The sequence below is a fragment of the Megascapheus bottae genome, chromosome 5 (genome assembly GCF_031878675.1).
Source record: "Megascapheus bottae isolate mThoBot1 chromosome 5, mThoBot2.hap1, whole genome shotgun sequence".
Classification (NCBI taxonomy): domain Eukaryota; kingdom Metazoa; phylum Chordata; class Mammalia; order Rodentia; family Geomyidae; genus Megascapheus; species Megascapheus bottae.
In genome coordinates this window covers 60,040,371-60,057,954 of record NC_143513.1, presented here as the reverse complement: position 1 = coordinate 60,057,954, position 17,584 = coordinate 60,040,371, and the positions used below count along the sequence as shown (strand labels likewise).

At 40.2% G+C, this 17,584-nt stretch overlaps 1 protein-coding gene across 1 annotated transcript in view; it reads left to right on the top strand.

The window, feature by feature from the left end:
- Window positions 1-16,875, top strand: part of Wnt2 (Wnt family member 2) — a 41,830-nt gene extending 24,955 nt beyond the window's left edge. Inside the window, exon 5 of the mRNA XM_090332370.1 lies at window positions 15,164-16,875. Within this exon, the coding sequence (XP_090188496.1) occupies window positions 15,164-15,393 (230 nt within the window). The 3' untranslated portion in view covers window positions 15,394-16,875. The remainder of the gene's footprint in view (window positions 1-15,163) is intronic.
- The last annotated feature ends 709 nt before the right edge of the window (window positions 16,876-17,584 follow it).

Below are 17,584 nucleotides of genomic sequence, written 5' to 3'. Positions count from 1 at the left end.
TGTGTGAATGTGTTCTCTTCCTTTTCCTCTTTCTCCTTCTCCTTCTCACAGCCAGTTCCAGTTGGTTGGATCAGGTTTCCAGTAAGATTCCTAGATAATTTGTCAATTATCTGAGGTATGCATAATTGATACTTTTAGCAGAGCCATGCAACCTTATAATATTTCTTTTTAATTCTGGTGATCAGGGATGCTTAATTTTATGAAAATGTGATTCAGGCTGTTTGATATTCTGTAGGTAAAAGTCACACTTGTTGAAAGAATATACTTTGTTCATATTCTGAGTGATGTAGAAGTAGCCATAGGAATGAGCTGCTGTTTCAGCCCATGCCATGGACCTCGCTTTTGGTTGTGAGGATAATGGATTTCTAAAGATGAAGTTTCCCCCTGGCTGGGATAAACTTTTATGTCATGTGATATACTAACTAGCTCAAACAATTATAGAAGTTTCTAGGCATGGAATTATCCTAGAGTCCTATAACCTCTGTTTGTAGAAGCAGAGACATGTGACAGAAAGTTCTGAGACCTACAAGAGGGGAAGTTTCTTGCTTCAAAAATCTCAGTGGATATATTGGATAGTGTCAAGCTAAGGAACCTCCAAAGATGAGTCTGTAACTGAATGGTCACTTTCAAGCCAAGAAACCCATTCCTCTGTACTGGAGTCACATCGCCTTAGAAAAGATCTGGTTTTTGGTCAATGGAACTCTATCATGTTCAGAGTGGTTTACTATTATGGGTAGAATATTATCAAGTAAACAATGTCTGAACTGCTGATCAGCAAGGGCTTCCTGTTCAGAGCAACTCATAGACAGAAACAAGTCAGCTTTTTATGTCAATTAGGTTTATGCTGTGGATAAAGGCTATAGGCCTAGTTCATAGACACCTCCTTAGACACCTGATGGCGTCACATATTTGGGGATGGTTCCTGAGTTTCTATATGTTTTTCAAACTTAAGCACATCAAAGTTGGGGAAAATCCATGAAGAAGAGCGAAGTTAGGGAGATACTCATTCTTCTTGGAGCCCCGATCCCTTAAAAGGGGATTTTTCTTTTTTGAAGACTTCTAAATATATGTCACCCAAAATGTCTCCTGATCCCATGGGCCCAGTGAAAAAGAGGGATTCTTTTGCATTGGGCTTTTTATCTCCAGGATTTCTCTTTAACTGCAAGGAACTAACTTAAAAGATTTTGGCAACAAATGCTTTCACCCCTGAAACACTAGAAACCAACATGAGAAAAGTCACAGGATGGAGACTCTGGAATTTTCTTGAGAGTAGACCTCTGAGAGCACCATTTGAGTTCCTGCTCTGAGTCAGGTCTATGCTTCCACCTTCCTCATTCTTGGCAGAATCTCCAGGAAAATATGAGTCTAAAAAGTAATATAAAATTTATCTTGCCCAAGATTACGTGCCTTGGGATCATAAGAAAAACAAAATAAATAAATAAAAAATAATCCATTCCTTTTTCAGTATACTTCTTCCCTCATGAAATTTAGATAAGGAGAGGAACTGATCTCGTGTAATAAAAAGGTAATAATAAAGACACGGGACTTTAATGAGGTAAGATCAAAGACAAGAATCCAAAGGGATCAGAAATAGGCACTTATTTAGCTCAAGTTGTCTTGAATCCTTTTAATTTCCAACCCTTGTCTATTGTTCCTAAGAAATGGAAAAAGGAAGCAATTAAAGTGCATGGTATTATGTCAATAGCAAGTCATTCTCTCTTAGTCTTCGATGAAGAAAGAAAAAGTATTCTGGTGGCCACCTATAAATACTTTCATGCAGCTCAGTTTGAAGAGGAGAAACAACCGGGTGATGCTGTGCATGTGACACTTTGCAGACCAAGTTAGAGGCTACATCTTGAAGGCTGACCCCTCTGGATGAGCACTCTGGTGGCTCTATAGATATCTACTTTACTTACTGCCCCAGGCATCTGTAAATCAAAGAAGCCCTTCAGTTAAAGATAGGTGGATCTGAGGAATTCTGCTGTCCTCTGCAGAGGAAATGTCTGCACCTAATCACAGGCCACTTTCACTGGTTTTAATATAAAACCCCGACTTGGGCCAGAGGTCACTCTGAGGTGAACAAATGTAAGAAGCAAGCAACACTTCTCCAGGAGAGTTTAAAGAAACAAATGGAGCTTACCAGTTATGTAACAAGTTGCTAAAAATGGAATAGTTATAGTCTGTGAATGGTATCAGCTCTAAGCTGTCCCTTTTTTTCTCTATATACATTATGTATTTGGCAACCATGGTATTCAGTGATTGGCAATCTAGAAATATCTTGTGTTATGGCTAGTCTGCAGAAACACATGAATGCTGCTTGTGTTCCATGAAACTACTAGAAACATAAGAACATGTTAGCCAATCAATACAGCTGTAGGATTGTCATTTGTTCACTAAACAAATATTTATTTAGATCCTTTTGTGTCTAGACCTCTCTTTGTTCTGTGTCCTTTCTTCTTGTTTTAGTCTTTTCATTTCTATACCTTTCAATGTTTTGTCTATTCTCATTTGTGTCCTCCAGCTTCTTATTGTGTCCAATTCCCTAATAAACATCTTCATTTCTAATTTTTACCAACTGGCTTCTGTTCAAAGCTAAACCCCTGAATTGTTCCTATTCTTTAAAAAAAAAGCTTCCCCCCCAGTCTTTTCTATATAAGAAAATGGTTCACCATCCGCTCTGATGGTCAAACAATAAACTGAAGGTGATTCGTTACATTCTTCTCTATGTCTGTAGGTCCATGTAAATATCATATATGGAGAGTGTTTCTACACATTGCTCCCACAATATGAACTAGACAAAATGCACTTGGCAAGGGGAGATCTCTATTTATTCATTTGTAGCATGTGGCAATGTACAATTTGTCCACCTGTCTTCCCTATTGGGCTCTACTGGAGATTACATGATGACAGGAACCACATTTGTCTTCCTCACTGGATCCCCAATATCTAGAATATGCCCATGTGTTGAACTAAATTGATGGAACTCATAGACATAACATATATTTATTAGTTAAGCTGATATTTTTAGTATATTGTAGCTCCCTCATTCAAAGGCAGGTTGGTTTCCTTGCAGAGATTTAATAAGCTCCTCCTCTCATCACTCACATACAACACACAACCTATGGGAACCCCTTTAAGCTTAGGTGTTAAATAGAATATACCCTCACATTCTGGATCATCCGTAGGACAGAGCTTCAGCTGTTACTTGCTGGCTATCTCCCTATAATAAAATAGATGCTCAAACAAATGAAACTATTATTTGAGCTGCCACCAGATAGCTTTTTATTTATATTACTAGCAATGGGATCACTAGGCAAGTTAGCCAATTCCATTGCTAATATAAGTGATACTATTTTTATTGTATTTTATTGTTGGGAAAATGTATAGAGGGGTTACAATTATATTCATCAGGTAGTGGATACATTACTTATCGAACCTTGATACCATTTCTCATGGTTTTGTCCCTTTACCTCCCTTCTCCCCCTCCCAGTCATCTTGTTTTCCCCCTTCCCTTCCCTAGTTCAAATAAGTTCATATACACTAAACCAAATAAGTTCATATACAAATCCACATATCATAACCTCATAAGATTAACCATAATTGGGAAAAAGAGAAAAGAAATAACTTCACATAGTACATTAATAACAGCAATCACCAAGATAAACCTCTTGTATCATTAACCTAAAGTTCAATTTGTTTATTCTCCAACTATATGACCTGATGTACATAGCTTTTGAGCTAGTGTTATCCGCAGTTAGGAGAATCCAAAATGTGTGTTAATTATGACAAATAAGGGAAACCATAGAGCCTATGTTCCTTGGGGACTGGTTTACTTCACTTAATATGATTTTTTCCAAGTCTTTCCATTTCCTTACTCATGGAGCAATGTCATTCTTTCTGATAGCAGGATAGAATTCCCTTATGTGTAAGTACCACATCTTCTTGATCCAATCATCTACTGAGGGGCATCTGGGTTGGTTCCATATCTTCACTATGGTAAATAGTGCTGCAATGAACATTGCTGTGCTAGTAGCTGTAGTATGCCTTTGTTTCTGGACATTTGGGTAAATGCCAAAGAGTGGAATTGCTGGGTCATAGGGGAGCTCTATGGTTAGTCTTTTGAGGAATGGCCACACTGCTTTCCAGAGTGATTGAATGAGTTTATACTCCCCTTAACCATGTAGTAGTGATCCTTCCTGGCTGCATCTCCACCAGCATCTGATGTTATTAGATTTCTTGATCATGGCTATTCTAACTGGAGTGAAGTGGAATCTCCAGCATTTCTTCATGTGTCTGTAGGCCATTTTTATTTCCTCTTCAGAGGAGTCTCTCTTTAAGCCTTTAGCTCACCTTTTATTTTTTTTTATTTTTTTTTAGTTATAAAAGATGTCAGACATTTATTTGCAATCAATCTTTTTATGTGTTCTCCTTAATTTCTTTTTTTAGATTTTTTTATTGTAATTAGTAAAAGGGTTACATGATATTTGCCAGATAGAAGGTGCATTAATTCACATACATTGATACCCTTTCACATGTCTTGGTACCCGTTTTAGCTCACCTTTTAATGGGATGGTTGTTTCTTTGAAGATTTGTTTTGGAGAGATTCAACTTTTTTAGCTGTAGATATATTTTAGATATGAGGCCTTTGTTGTATGGTTGGTGAAGATCTTCTCCCACGCAGTGGGCTTTCTATTTAACTTGCTACCTATGTCCTTTGATATACAGAAGCTCTGAAGTTTAATGCAGTCCCCATTTGTTCAAACTTTCTTCAATTTGATGTGTTTCTGGGTCTTTATTAAGAAAGTTTCAACCTGTGCCAAGGAGACTTAGTATATCTCCTATTCTTTCTTGTAAAGTTTTCAGGGTATCTGCTTTTACCTCAAGGTCTTTGATCTGATACAGGGTAATGTATAAGGATCCTGCTTGTTTTTTGCAGGTGCTTAAGCAATTCTGCCAGCACCATTTGTTAAAGAGGCTGTCTTTCTTCCATGGCTCCCTTATTCAAGATTAGGTAGCCATAGATCTGTGGCTTGATATCTGGGTTGTCAGTTCTAAAAGCAGTATTTTATATTCAATACCATGTTATAAATATGAGGTATAATTGGTGTTGTCTTTCAAAATATAAATTTAGTGAAATTACTGTATTTTAGGAAACACTAAAACACCTTGGTTTGAATTAAGAGTGACAATGAGGTTACATTTTGTGAAAATTTTAAAAAGGAACATTTTGTTTTTTTAAATAGTTTTAAATAGGATCTCATTTTGAAGACAGCCCATTCAAGAAAATCTTCAAGACTCTTATTATCTCTAGTAAACTACAAAAAAAAGCTAGAAAGAAGTGGTGCTGTGGCTCAAGTAGGAAAGTTCTTGCCTTGAGCTAAAGAGCTCAGGGACAGTGCCCAGGCCCCACAACTGAACAAAAACAAACAAACAAACAAAAACAAGAGCTAGAAGTGGAGCTGTAGTTTAAGTGGTCAAATGGTAGAGCACTCACCTTGAACACAAGGGCTTAGAGACAGCACACGGGCCCAGAGGTCAAGCCCAGGAGCAGCAATGAAGAAAAAATAATTCTCTCAGGAATAGAATGTCCATTTTTCTTATTTCCAACTCTGACAAGATTTCTTTTGGACATGTATATGGAATAGAAAATTTTTAGTTCAGACTATCATGTTTATGAATTGCAAACAAATGGATCGTGCTAAAGTAGTGTAAAATAATGTATCTGAATATTTCATTTAAGATTTCCCCATGACAGACAGGTGTAAGAGCAAATACTTTCTTTTATTTTTTTCTATCATGGGACTTGAACTCTGGGCCTGGGTGCTGTCCCTGAGCTCTTCAGCTCAAGGCTACCACCCTACCTCTTGAGCCACAGTACCACTTCCGGTTTTCTGGTGATTAATTGGAGATAAGAGTCTTATAGACTTTTTTTTTTCTCATAGACTTTTTAGTGCCCAGGCTGGCTTTAAACTGCCATACTCAGATCTCAGCCTCATGAGTATCTAGGATTACAGGTGTGATCCACCGTGTCCAGCTTCAGATACTTTCCTTAAACTTACACACATTTCAAATAATTGAGGAAAGAGCTCTGCACTATTTTTAAGAGACTTTGGTGCTATAAATTGTTATTCATTACTATTTCTAATAATAAGTAATTGCATAGCCAAGACTAAAATAGCTTCTCTTTGTGTCTTAGTACACTATATTTTAATCTACTTTTTAGAAACATTTGTATTATCTTTAAGTAGTTCAGTTAATTTCCTTCAACTTTATCTTTTCCTTCTTGCATTGTCTTCCAGTCTTTGATGATTCATTTATTAGTTGTACAAAGAGTTTTCAAGATGACACTTCCACCCAGGGATGTGTCCTGCTCAAACTCAGCCCACTACCACTCTGCCTTATCTCATTCCTTTCCCCCCTCTTATCTTCTATTTGCATATATATTTGAATTAACTACTTCATTAACCACATTCATCTTCATTTCTTCTCCTCCACCCCCACTGATACCCACTCACCCTTTCACCTGAATCTGATTTCCTTTCATTCTTATTACTATGGATGTAATATGCATATAATATATGCATGTGTTTCTGATGTGCATATACTATATTTGCTCATAATAACCCTTTCTTTGATTATCTCTTTCCCACCCTAACCCCCATTAGTGGACAGTTTTCAGTGAGATTTCTAATGCCATCTTCATACATGGTTGGAATATGTTTGGATATCATTTATCTCAAGTCATATGGAAGAGAAAAGGTTTCTACCCTTTTCTCCTACCATGTACACTGAGAGAACTGGGAGAAGGTGCCCCCATAGAGAAGAAAGGGGGAGAACTGCTGTTAGGTTTGAAGAGTGTTTTTCTCATTTGATATTTTATAAATTGGCAAATATATGATGACCATAGGCACACTATATAAACCCTTGTACTTGGGGAGACCAGACACAAATCCACACATTAGCCCTGTTTCCTGCTACACACTTATGAGCCACACAACCTAGACAACACAGCTTTGCCCCAGATAGGGAGTGCTCTGTGGAAGATGTTCATATAGGCCAGAATCTTAAAGGATGGAAAGATTTTCCATAACAAGGAGGTGGAGGAAGGAAAGTCAGTGCTGCAGAAGAAAGCAATTCTTAAGGGCAGCCATAGACATGACTGGGATATCAGAAGGTTGCTTCAGCAGGGGGAGTGAGGAGTTGCCCTATTCAAAGGGTCCAAGAGGAGTTGGGGTAGGAAATGACTTTGGGCAAGCTAGGTAAATCAAATAAGGAAAGAGTCTGATTGGAACAATGTTAATTGTGTTAAAGACTTTGCTAATTTAATATGATATAGCTTTCTTGTACCAAACTTTTCTAAGCTAGGAAATCAAAATGATTTGAGAGAAGTACAGATCTTGTCTTTCCTGAGTAACATTAACTTTGCAGTTTTTAATGTGAGGAAATGGTTAGATGAATGCAAGGTCTCTAACATTTGCTCCATAACATTCTTTTCTTCCCTCAATAAATCTGTGTCATTAATGACAACATGTAAGTCAACCAAAGGAGAAACAGCCTATTGGATGACAGGCTTAAGTGAATCTTGCTTTATGTCCTAATGGTCAACATATGGGCCTTTGTCAGCTGGTGTGGCAAGAATTTCCAAAGATACAGGATTGGAAAGAATTAGGGGAAGAGTAGAGAGGTGGGGGGGGGGAGGAGGAAGAGGGAGTGAGAAGAAGGGAGAGAGAGAGAAAATGTGTGTATGCTGTGTGTGTGCACGTGTGTGTGTGTGTGTGTGTGTGTGTGTGTGAGAGAGAGAGAGAGAGAGAGAGAGAGAGAGAGAGAGAGAGAGAGAGAGAGAGAGAGAGAGAGAGAGAGAGAGAGAGAGGGAGGGAGGGAGGGAGGGAGGGAGGGAGGGAGGGAGGGAGGGAGGGAGAGAGAGAGCACACAAGTGAGCGCCCTTCCTCCAGGTCCCAGAGGTATGGGTCTGGGAACTATTAGCCAAAGCCCTCTAGTCCTCCTCCGCTGTCAGAAAGATGCATGTTGGTGGAGACAGAAATGTTTTTACACTGGGAACCCTGACTCCATTATTAATTTTATAGCTCTGGGGATGGGTTTCTCAATGCCGTTAAGTTCCCTCAGCATTGCCCTACCGAAGTTTGATATGTGGTTCTAAACATACATGCTTTAGCAACTCTAATTGTTTATCTTCTCTTTCGAGTGCATACGGGAGCTTTGGTGAAAGTCAGGATAAGGATATTCCATGTAGAGAAGAAAAACATACATGTAGCTCGAAGGAGCATCTTCCTGCAGCAGAGGCCTCACCCAGCTTCAAACTGCCTAGGCCTTGCTGATGAGCACCGAGTTTAGGCAGCAAATGTTAACAATTTTGGGGGGTAAAGATGACAAGAGGATTGGAGTCTGAGCACACAATAAACTATTAGAACTGTGTTAACCAGCATTGTTCTTTTCTAGCTACCCTTAACTATGGGATAATTAAGCCTCTTTAGGTCATCTGCTAAAAAACAAAAATTATGTCAGATCCTTCACAATTTCTTTATTTGAATTAGAGGAAATAAAAATGATGCTGAGACACTGGGCCTGCACTGCACTCAGGGAGCCTTCCTTTTGGCACTTGGCAGTGATCACTGTTACTTGCTAGCAAAATGATCTTGGGTAAGTTACTAAATATCTTTGACCTCCACCTCCTCATTTCCAGAATTGTGATTATCACAGTACCTGCTATATAGCTATGGTAATTAGATGATATAATGTAGTCAATTGTTATTGCCATGTTTAGTCCTTAGATGTCTTCCAAAAGTTTGTGATCTCTAATTATGAACAAAAAGTAAGTTAAAAGAGCAATAAAAGGAAAATAAGAAAAGTGAATAAAGGAAAAGAGAAGATAAAAGGAAAAAACTGAATGGATTTCTATTCTTCAATTTTGATGTGAAATCTCTCCCTCATGGGCTTAAGGCTGAGAGGGGCAGCAAGGTTTTTTTCCTCCCATGGCTACTGTCATAGCCATGACTTTTTTGAGTATATTTTATTGTCGGGGTAATGTGTGGAGGGGTTACAGTTACGTTCTTCAGGTAGTGGGTACATTACTTCTGGAACATGGGGTAAACCTTCTCATGCTTTTGGTCCCTTTCCCTCCCCCCACCTCCTCCCAATCATCTGTTTTTCCCTTTCCCTTTCCTACTTCAAATAAATAAATATACAAAATATACAATGTACCAGGGAGCAAAATGTCAGATACGGTTACAAATGAGATAAACCATAAAGGAAAAGAAAAGAAATAGCTTTAACATGCATATATAAATGCCTAAGCTTAATGCTTATCTTTTATTTTTAAGCATATTGGTAATGATCTCTCTGTGTTTTACAAAGATCAACAGTAGGTCCTGAAGACCATAAAGCCCTACTGCTAACAATGATAAGGAAGCATGCCATCAATGCATTAAAGCAAAGCAAGATCAGTCAATTCCACATACACTCTTCACACAAAACAGGCTCTTTCTAGAGTCTTGATGAAGTAGCTCTAAATTGTGCTAAAATGGCAAAAGTATCCAAACTCTTCTTTCACTGGAGTCTATCACTTCATCTATTCATATCAAAACCCCAGAGAAAGCCAACTTTTAGACCATCCCTGAGCTGATGCATCCTCTCTTTTTTTTTTTTTTTTGCCAGTCCTGGGCTTGAGCTCAGGGCCTGAGCACTGTCCTTGGACTTTCTCAAGGCTAGAGCTCTACCACTTGAGCCTCAGCACCACTTCCGGCTTTTTTCTATATATGTGGTACCGAGGAATCGAACCCGGGTCTTCATGCATGCTAGGCAAGCACTTTAACCACTAGGCCAAACTCCCGGCCCTGCATCCTCTCTTTTTTCTTCAGAGGCAGTTCTTCCCTTCCCTGTGGGACCATTACTTGGTGCTCCAGTACCTCAGGACACTCTAGGCTCTAGGCTCTATTTAGGCTTCAGCTTCACTGATATTCCCACACCAGTGGCTCTCAATTCTCAAGAACCTCCTGCTATCTTCCTTACTGGTCGTCTCATGATCTGTTTGCACAACCAGTGAAGAATGGCATACTCTAAGTCCTTGTTTTCCATTATTTTATAAATGAGCATTCCACTATGAAATATCTCATTACCACAACCTCAGTTTCTTTCCCTGAAACCACATTTTTATTATTTATTTATTTATTTATTTATTTAGGTCATTGGGCTTGAACTCTTGGCCTCAGAGCTGTGCCTGAGCTCATCAGCTCAAGACTACTGTTCTACCATCTTGAGCCACAGTGCCACTTCCAGTTATCTGGTAGTTAACTGGAGATAAGAGTCTCTCCCACTTCCATGCCCGGGCTGGCTTTGAACCATGACCCTCAGATCTCAGCCTCCTGAGTAACTAAGATTACAGGCGTGAGCCACTGGCGTCTAGCTCCTGAAACCACTTTTTAAATGAGTGTCATTGACTATCACTTTAACTCTCTCTTTGTGTGATGAGGATGTTGAGGTCACTTCACTTCCTTCTATTATGATGGGGTTCAGTCCAGCTTTCTGCATAGGAGGAATGAAAACCACCAGAATACCAAGTTAGATGTCAGCAAAAGACCTTGCCCACTAAATCCCACAGCACAAACGGAGATAAGGAATCCAATCACTGTAATATATTCACAGTTTAAAAAATGCAGATAGGTGGAAGTGAAGAATGCTTGGGTAAAAAGTCACTTTCATCTGGGATGCTAAATGAGAGTGCTTTTCATACCCACTGAGGAGTTCATTCATCCCTGGCTTCAGTTCCACCCTCTTCCCCCTCCCATACACAAGAGAGTTCAACCCCAACTTCCCTTCTGAATCTTGGCAAGTACTTTCTTGGCAAATATTTCTACCTGAATAACTCAACAAGGCTGGATACCCTTCTGGACTCCTCATTCTCTCCTCCTTTTGCCCATGCTCATTATGTTCCATCCTTTCCCCTTCCCACTTTCTTCATGATGTTGCCTCCTGTCCTTCCTCCTGTACTTAATGAGGCTCTAACTTGTCTTCAGCCCCATGCTGGACCAATTCAAGCCATTCCAGCTCCATCCCACCAGACAATATATGTGCATTAAGATCCTCAACAGAATTCCTGTACCCTTACATTAAACTCTCATTCCCTTATTCTAGCACACAGAGACATTGGTGGATGCAGCTTCTATTTTCCTCTTCAGCCTCTCTATTTGAAGGTGGTATTCCAGCCATATGTGGCACCTTTCTGCTCCTCATACACCAGACTTCTGCTGCTTTTCTGACCTTGACCCATGTGACCTCTCTCCTCCTCAACCAATGTCATCATTTTAGCTTGCTTGCTTGGAGCTTGCTTGCCTGCTTGCTCTTTCTTTCTTTCTTTCTTTTCTCTTTTTTTCCTGCCTTATACCACTTGAGCCACAGCTCCACTTCCAGCATTTCGGTGGTTAACTGGAGATAAGGCTCATAGACTTTACTACCCAATCTGGCTTCAAACAGCAATCCTCAGACCTCCTGGTCCTAAATGTCTAGGATTACAGGTGTGAGACTCCAGCACCTGGTTCTATGTTAGCTTCTTACAGAAATATACAGTGCACATAGAAAGTGTATAAACCTTCTATGCTAGCTGAACATGTTCAGATACAGGCCAAGAATGACAGTCATGCTTTCCCTACAAGTATTTGAAAGGATTAGCTGAACTGCAGACACCCTGCCACAAACACAGCTCCTTATTAACACAATCACTTGACTAAGAAAGACCTTTGCCTGGTCTCTTCAACCTGTGTGGGGGACAAGCAGATGATGGATTGGTATATCCAAAAAGGTATTGGATGGAACCATCACATAGGTTCCTTTTGTATCTTTTGAGGGGGGAGGAAAATGTGGCTACTTGTAAAAGAATAAAAAAAATACATTCACGGTACAGATAGTACAGTAGAATGAATTTTCTCAAGTAAATATGCCCATGTAACTCATGTCCAGATAAGAAATTTGAAAAGTTCTCGAAGCCTTCTCATACCCCTTTCATTCCTGGGGAAGCCATTACCTTGATTTTTGAACATCACTTATATGTTTTCCCATTCTATTTACTTTGTTTTCATTCGAAAACCCAGTCTGTGTCAGATTGTCTATAAAGCAAACCACCAATGTTTAATGGCCCCAGATGACTGTGAACTGCCTGCTTGGGCCTCCTCAGTCGTTGCAGCTCTGTCTATTCATCCCTTCGTTATCACGCTCCTTCATGATGCCCTACCACATAGCAGCCGCATGCTCTCCCTTCTCACTCAGTCCACAGCCCATGGCTCTGTGCTCATCATCTGCTGGAACTTCTCACATTGTGGGGTTCTAAAAGCCTCTTTTCTCGGGAGTAGAATGAACATTCTTCAGTTACTTCCTCCTTGTCAACTCTACTTCCTGCCTGAACAGCACAGGGACAGCACCCAGGCCCAGAGTTCAAGTCCTATGATGGACAAAAAAAAAAAAAAGAAAAGAAAGAATAATACTAGGAAATGTCATTATTACAATATATTCCTTTGTACTGCAGTTCCTCAGAGCCAATTCTTTGTTCAGTGAACAGTTCCAACCTCCCAGTACTGCACACTGTAGGTACTCAATGAACACTTGCTAAGTGAATGGATGCATGACTAACAACTGGGGAGAATTTACTGTGGCAGGCACTTTCTCCCATCACCCCCATTCCATCCTTGTGTAAACTCTATGTGGAAGAAATTATTTAATCCCAATTTTTTACACAAGATTAACTTGCCCATGACCATACAGATGACACATAGCAACTTTAAGAATGAACTCTACTTTGCCCACATTGTAAATAATTTCACTCTTCAAGTTTTGTCTGCCATGAAACTTTGCACATGACTATACTGTGGTTTGCAATAGGTCTTGAGAAAATGAAATAATTATTCAGAAGTACTGAAAGTATCTTTCCACATATTTATCCTTTCATTACATTATGAGTCTCTTGAGAATAGGAGCTGGGCTCTATTTATTTTATTCCTTCCCTTCCTCAAAACCCCAAACAGCCAACACAGCATCTTACACATGTTTGTGTTCACTAAATGTTTATCAAATGAAATAATATGTGTGCTGTTAAGAGACAGCATTTGGCAGTTAAGTGCTTTTTGCACAATCAGTGATTTGGAGTACTGTTCTCCTCGTGGTTTCTTTGACTCTAGGCCCAGCTGCTGAAGCTTCTAACTCTGCTTCTTCAGCATGGTGTGGGCTTTGGAGCCACCCCTGGCTGACCTATCCTCCACCCTGACCCCAGTCCTCTGTCATCCTTCCTGTCCTCATGAAATTCCTCTGATCTGTCTTCCTACTCTCTGAGGCTGACCATGCAGAGAAAGTCTCTCCCCCCATCCCAGTCCCCGTTCCCCCAACATACACACCCTCTGCTTTTGTTGACCTCACGCCTTGCTTGAACCTTGCTACTTTTCTGGTCATTCTGAACAGGCAGAGTAATATGACATTTATATAGATAATTCTAAGACAGAACAGATTGCAGTAAACAGAATGTCACGAGGCTCTCTTTGTGGGAGATGCGAGGAGCAAGACTTTCCTAGTTACATGATGAAAGGACTGAAAATAAAAGTTAAGTCACTATCTTTTTTGTGCTGACTTAAAAGTAGATAAATTTCTTTTTTTCGGGTCTGCCAATTATTTTGGAGCATTGACTACAAGTAACAGAAACAGGAACAGTTTATGCTAAAAGGGAGAAATTATTAGAAGGACAGAGTCTCAAGGAGCTCAAAGGTTGACATACATGTAGCTTGGCTTCCAGAAGTAGAAGCAGAAAGTAGAGTGGCACTAAGTAGCATTCTGTTTCCTTGTCTGATCATCAGTGTTTCTGTACATCTGCTTCATTGCTCTCTCTATGGCTCTTCACTTACCCACAGGCCTTCATTTCAGCGCACAGTTTCAATGGGTACTGAGTTTCTCTGGAAATTTTACCAGTCTTTCAAAATTCCCGCACTCCCAGGAAACCTACTTGATTAGCCCAGAATGAACTAAGTGCCCACATATGTCCAGTCATCGGTAGCCAGATGAGCTATTTAATTGCTCTACAGCATAGCTTCTTGGGACTCTTGTCCTTGGAAAAGCATCATTGAAGGCCAAGAGAACTCTCCATGTCAACTATACTCAGTTCTGCTATCTGATAAAATTCTTGTATGGGAATTCTGGGTATTTCTCCTGGAAGAGAACAGATTAAGTTGCTTTCAATATTTGAAATTCTTAAAAGGGAAATATGTAAATATACATTTGCATACACTTGCATAAAGCCTGAATATGTATATATTTTACAAATGGATCACTGATTAAGGTGACATTCCACTAGTAATTCCTCACTTTTTTTATGCTGATTTGGTTCTCAGACGATCTGGAATCCCAGCTTCAACCAAGTATCTCTGAAATGTTTCCAGCCTGTAAGACAGGGGGTTAAAAGAAGAGATGGTGGGGCAGGGAGTTTGGCCTAGTGGTAGAGTGCTTGCCTAGCATGCACGAAGACCCGGGTTCGATTCCTTGGTACCACATACTTAGAAAAAGCTGGATGTGGTGCTGAGGCTCAAGTGGTAGAGCTCTAGCCTTGAGAAAAATCCAAGGACAGTGCTCAGGCCCTGAGCTTAAGCCCAGGACTGGCAAAAAAAAAAAAAAAAAAAAAAAGGGAGAGATGGTGATGAATGAGATTGGGCTGCTCTCTCCCTCCTCCAGGTCCCATTCAAATGACACCCACTCTTCCCCAGCCCTCTCCACCAGAAGCCAGAGTGTTGGTCTCTTCCTAATAAGCCAGGTACATGGTCATAGATCTCTGTCTCTTTTAAAGATTCCATGCTTTACAAATTTAGAGAAAGCAAACCCGGATCAATCATTGATTCTTTGTGTGTAGTTTGAGGTTGGAAGAGAAGAAACCAGTATAAATCCATTTTTGCATTCAACTCTCCAAGGCAATCCAGAGTTCTGTGTCCATCTTTCCTGTACCCTGCCCATGTGCCACCTCTAAGCTACACAGAGCAGGGACCCACAGAACAAAGGTAACAGTCCCAGGCTGTGTGGAGATACATCCAGACTTTGTCCTGGAGAATGAAATTCCAAACTCTTCTAAGGCTCTGTGTAGACTGCTCAAACCCTTCAAGTGATGTTTCTCTGGTTTGTCTTCCAGGCTCCTTGGGTACAGCAGGCCGTGTGTGCAACTTGACTTCCCGGGGCATGGACAGCTGTGAAGTCATGTGCTGCGGGAGAGGCTATGACACATCTCGAGTGACACGGATGACCAAGTGTGAGTGTAAATTTCACTGGTGCTGTGCTGTGCGCTGTCAGGATTGCCTGGAGGCCCTGGATGTGCACACCTGCAAGGCTCCCAAGAGTGCTGACTGGACAACTCCTACATGACCCTCGCTGAGTCTTCATCTACCTTCTCTCCTGAAAGGACAGTCTTGGATCTGAGAAGACACTGGACCTCTGGGTTCTTGGGGAAGGTTGGGGAGGAGGTTATTTCCTAAGACAGATGGCCTTTTTCTCAGTGAAAGTCCTTTCTCTCTCCCTGGGGTCCCAGGACTGGAGGCCACAAGCTGAGCATAATGTATACCCTATTCTAACCATCTTCATCAGTCTGGGGTCACCTCTCTTCCAGCTCAGTTTGCTTTGGAAATGGCATGACAGGCTGTTATGAGGAGGAGAGTAATGAGCCCAGATCTGTGTCACCTACGCTTTCTCTATCTAGGGCAATTGGCTCGGGGGTGAGGAAAGCATTTCAAAGCAACTTTCTCTGTGTCTTTCAGCAAATGCTCACAGTTAAGAAATCCCATGCTTCCTTTGGAGGATGTGGGAGTGGAGCAAGTTAAAGAAAGCAGAACCAACTGTCACCAAATTAGCTTTTAATTCTTGAATTATCCAGGCAAGGCTTTTGTCTGACCAAGTGATGTTCACAGCTACCATCCTTTGTTATTGAGAAGTTATCCTTGCTTAGAGAAGGTTGGTTGTGAATAAAGTTCAGGTTTTAAATGCAGATTGTTCTTAATGTTCATTGCTTATATTGAACTCTGAGGTGGAAAAGTATGTCCTTTGACCCAGTGTTTTCATTCTTCCCAATAATCAGAACTTCAGAAAGTAATTGCCTTCCATCATTAACCCCCCCATATAAAGAATCAAAGGAAATAAGACTGCCTTCTATGGGGATCTAGATAAAATTTAAAGGAAGATGGATGATCCAGTGATATGTTAAAACTATTGGGTGAATATGGTGAAATAATGACTTAGAAAGTAGAATATCAGAAAAAATATGTCAGTACAGATAAAGAGAGGCAAAGAAGGAAAATTCCTATCTGGGCATATGTATGTGACTCATGGAATTTTACAATTGAAATAACTTAGAGGATGAAAACTTTGGGGATGACAAGACTAGTGGAATGCTGACAGAAAGGATTCCAGAGCTAAATCAGGCCTGGATCAGGCTTCAAAATGCTAACATGCCTGAGAGTCAATCCCACACGCTAAGGAGCATCAGCAGCTATCCTCACCCTTCATGACCTGTCTTTTTAAATTGTGTTTATTTATGCTTACAAGATGGTATAATACTGTTGCCTGAAGCATTTGGCACATAGCCTCGCTTATATAGTTGGTAACCATACTATATCATATTGCAAATACATTGTAACATGAAGACAATGTTTAAGCAGCCCAACTGTAATTGTGGGAACATCAATATGCAAATAGTGGTTTGCTTTTGTCATCACCCAAAAGATGCCATTCAAAGAAAACAAAGAAATTGCCTGTCACATTTTTTTATTAAAGAAAAGAAAGGTGAGATCTGTAAAACTTCCTGTCATTACCATGTGCAATTTGATTCTTACTTCTCTTATTCTTAGAGCCACATTGGGGTTGGGAGTTTGGCCTAGTGGTAGAGTGCACTTGCCTTGCATACACAAAGACCTGGGTTCAATTCCTTAGTACCACATATATAGAAAAAGCTGGAAGTGGTACTTACTTGGGCTCAAGTGCTAGAGCTCTAGTCTTGAGAAAGCCCAAGGACAGTGCTCAGGTCCTGAGTTCAAATTCCGTGACTGGAAAAAAATCTTAATCTTCAGAGCTATATTAGCTAACAAAGTATTTCAATATATAAAACCAGTGCTATATTATGGGTTCTTGCTCATTCTTTCACACTAACTTTCACTGTGTTTTATCGTTGATTTGATATCAGTCCTTCAGACTGGTATTTATGGAAAGTACCTTATCATAACTTCTGTTTGCCTCTGTATATTTTGAGAGGGCTTCAGCCTTAAAATTGACTGAATTTGTCCCTTTCCCCTCAGTCTTAAGGTCCCAAGCCATTGTGTCATTTTTCCAAAGTTGTTCTTTCATCTTTTTTGCACTGCTTTAACTTCGGATTTTTCTGAAATGCTGGGGATGGAACCCAGGGCCTTATGCCTACTAAGCAAGAGCTTGGCTATGGAACTACATCCACAGTCCTCTTATTATTCCATGGATTCAGTTGGTGGAAACATTGGAGAAAGGATGTTGTTCTTCTGTGCTTAATGTGAAAATGGCCAGGCTAGGGAGAAAGTCCTACTTTCCACTTACACTG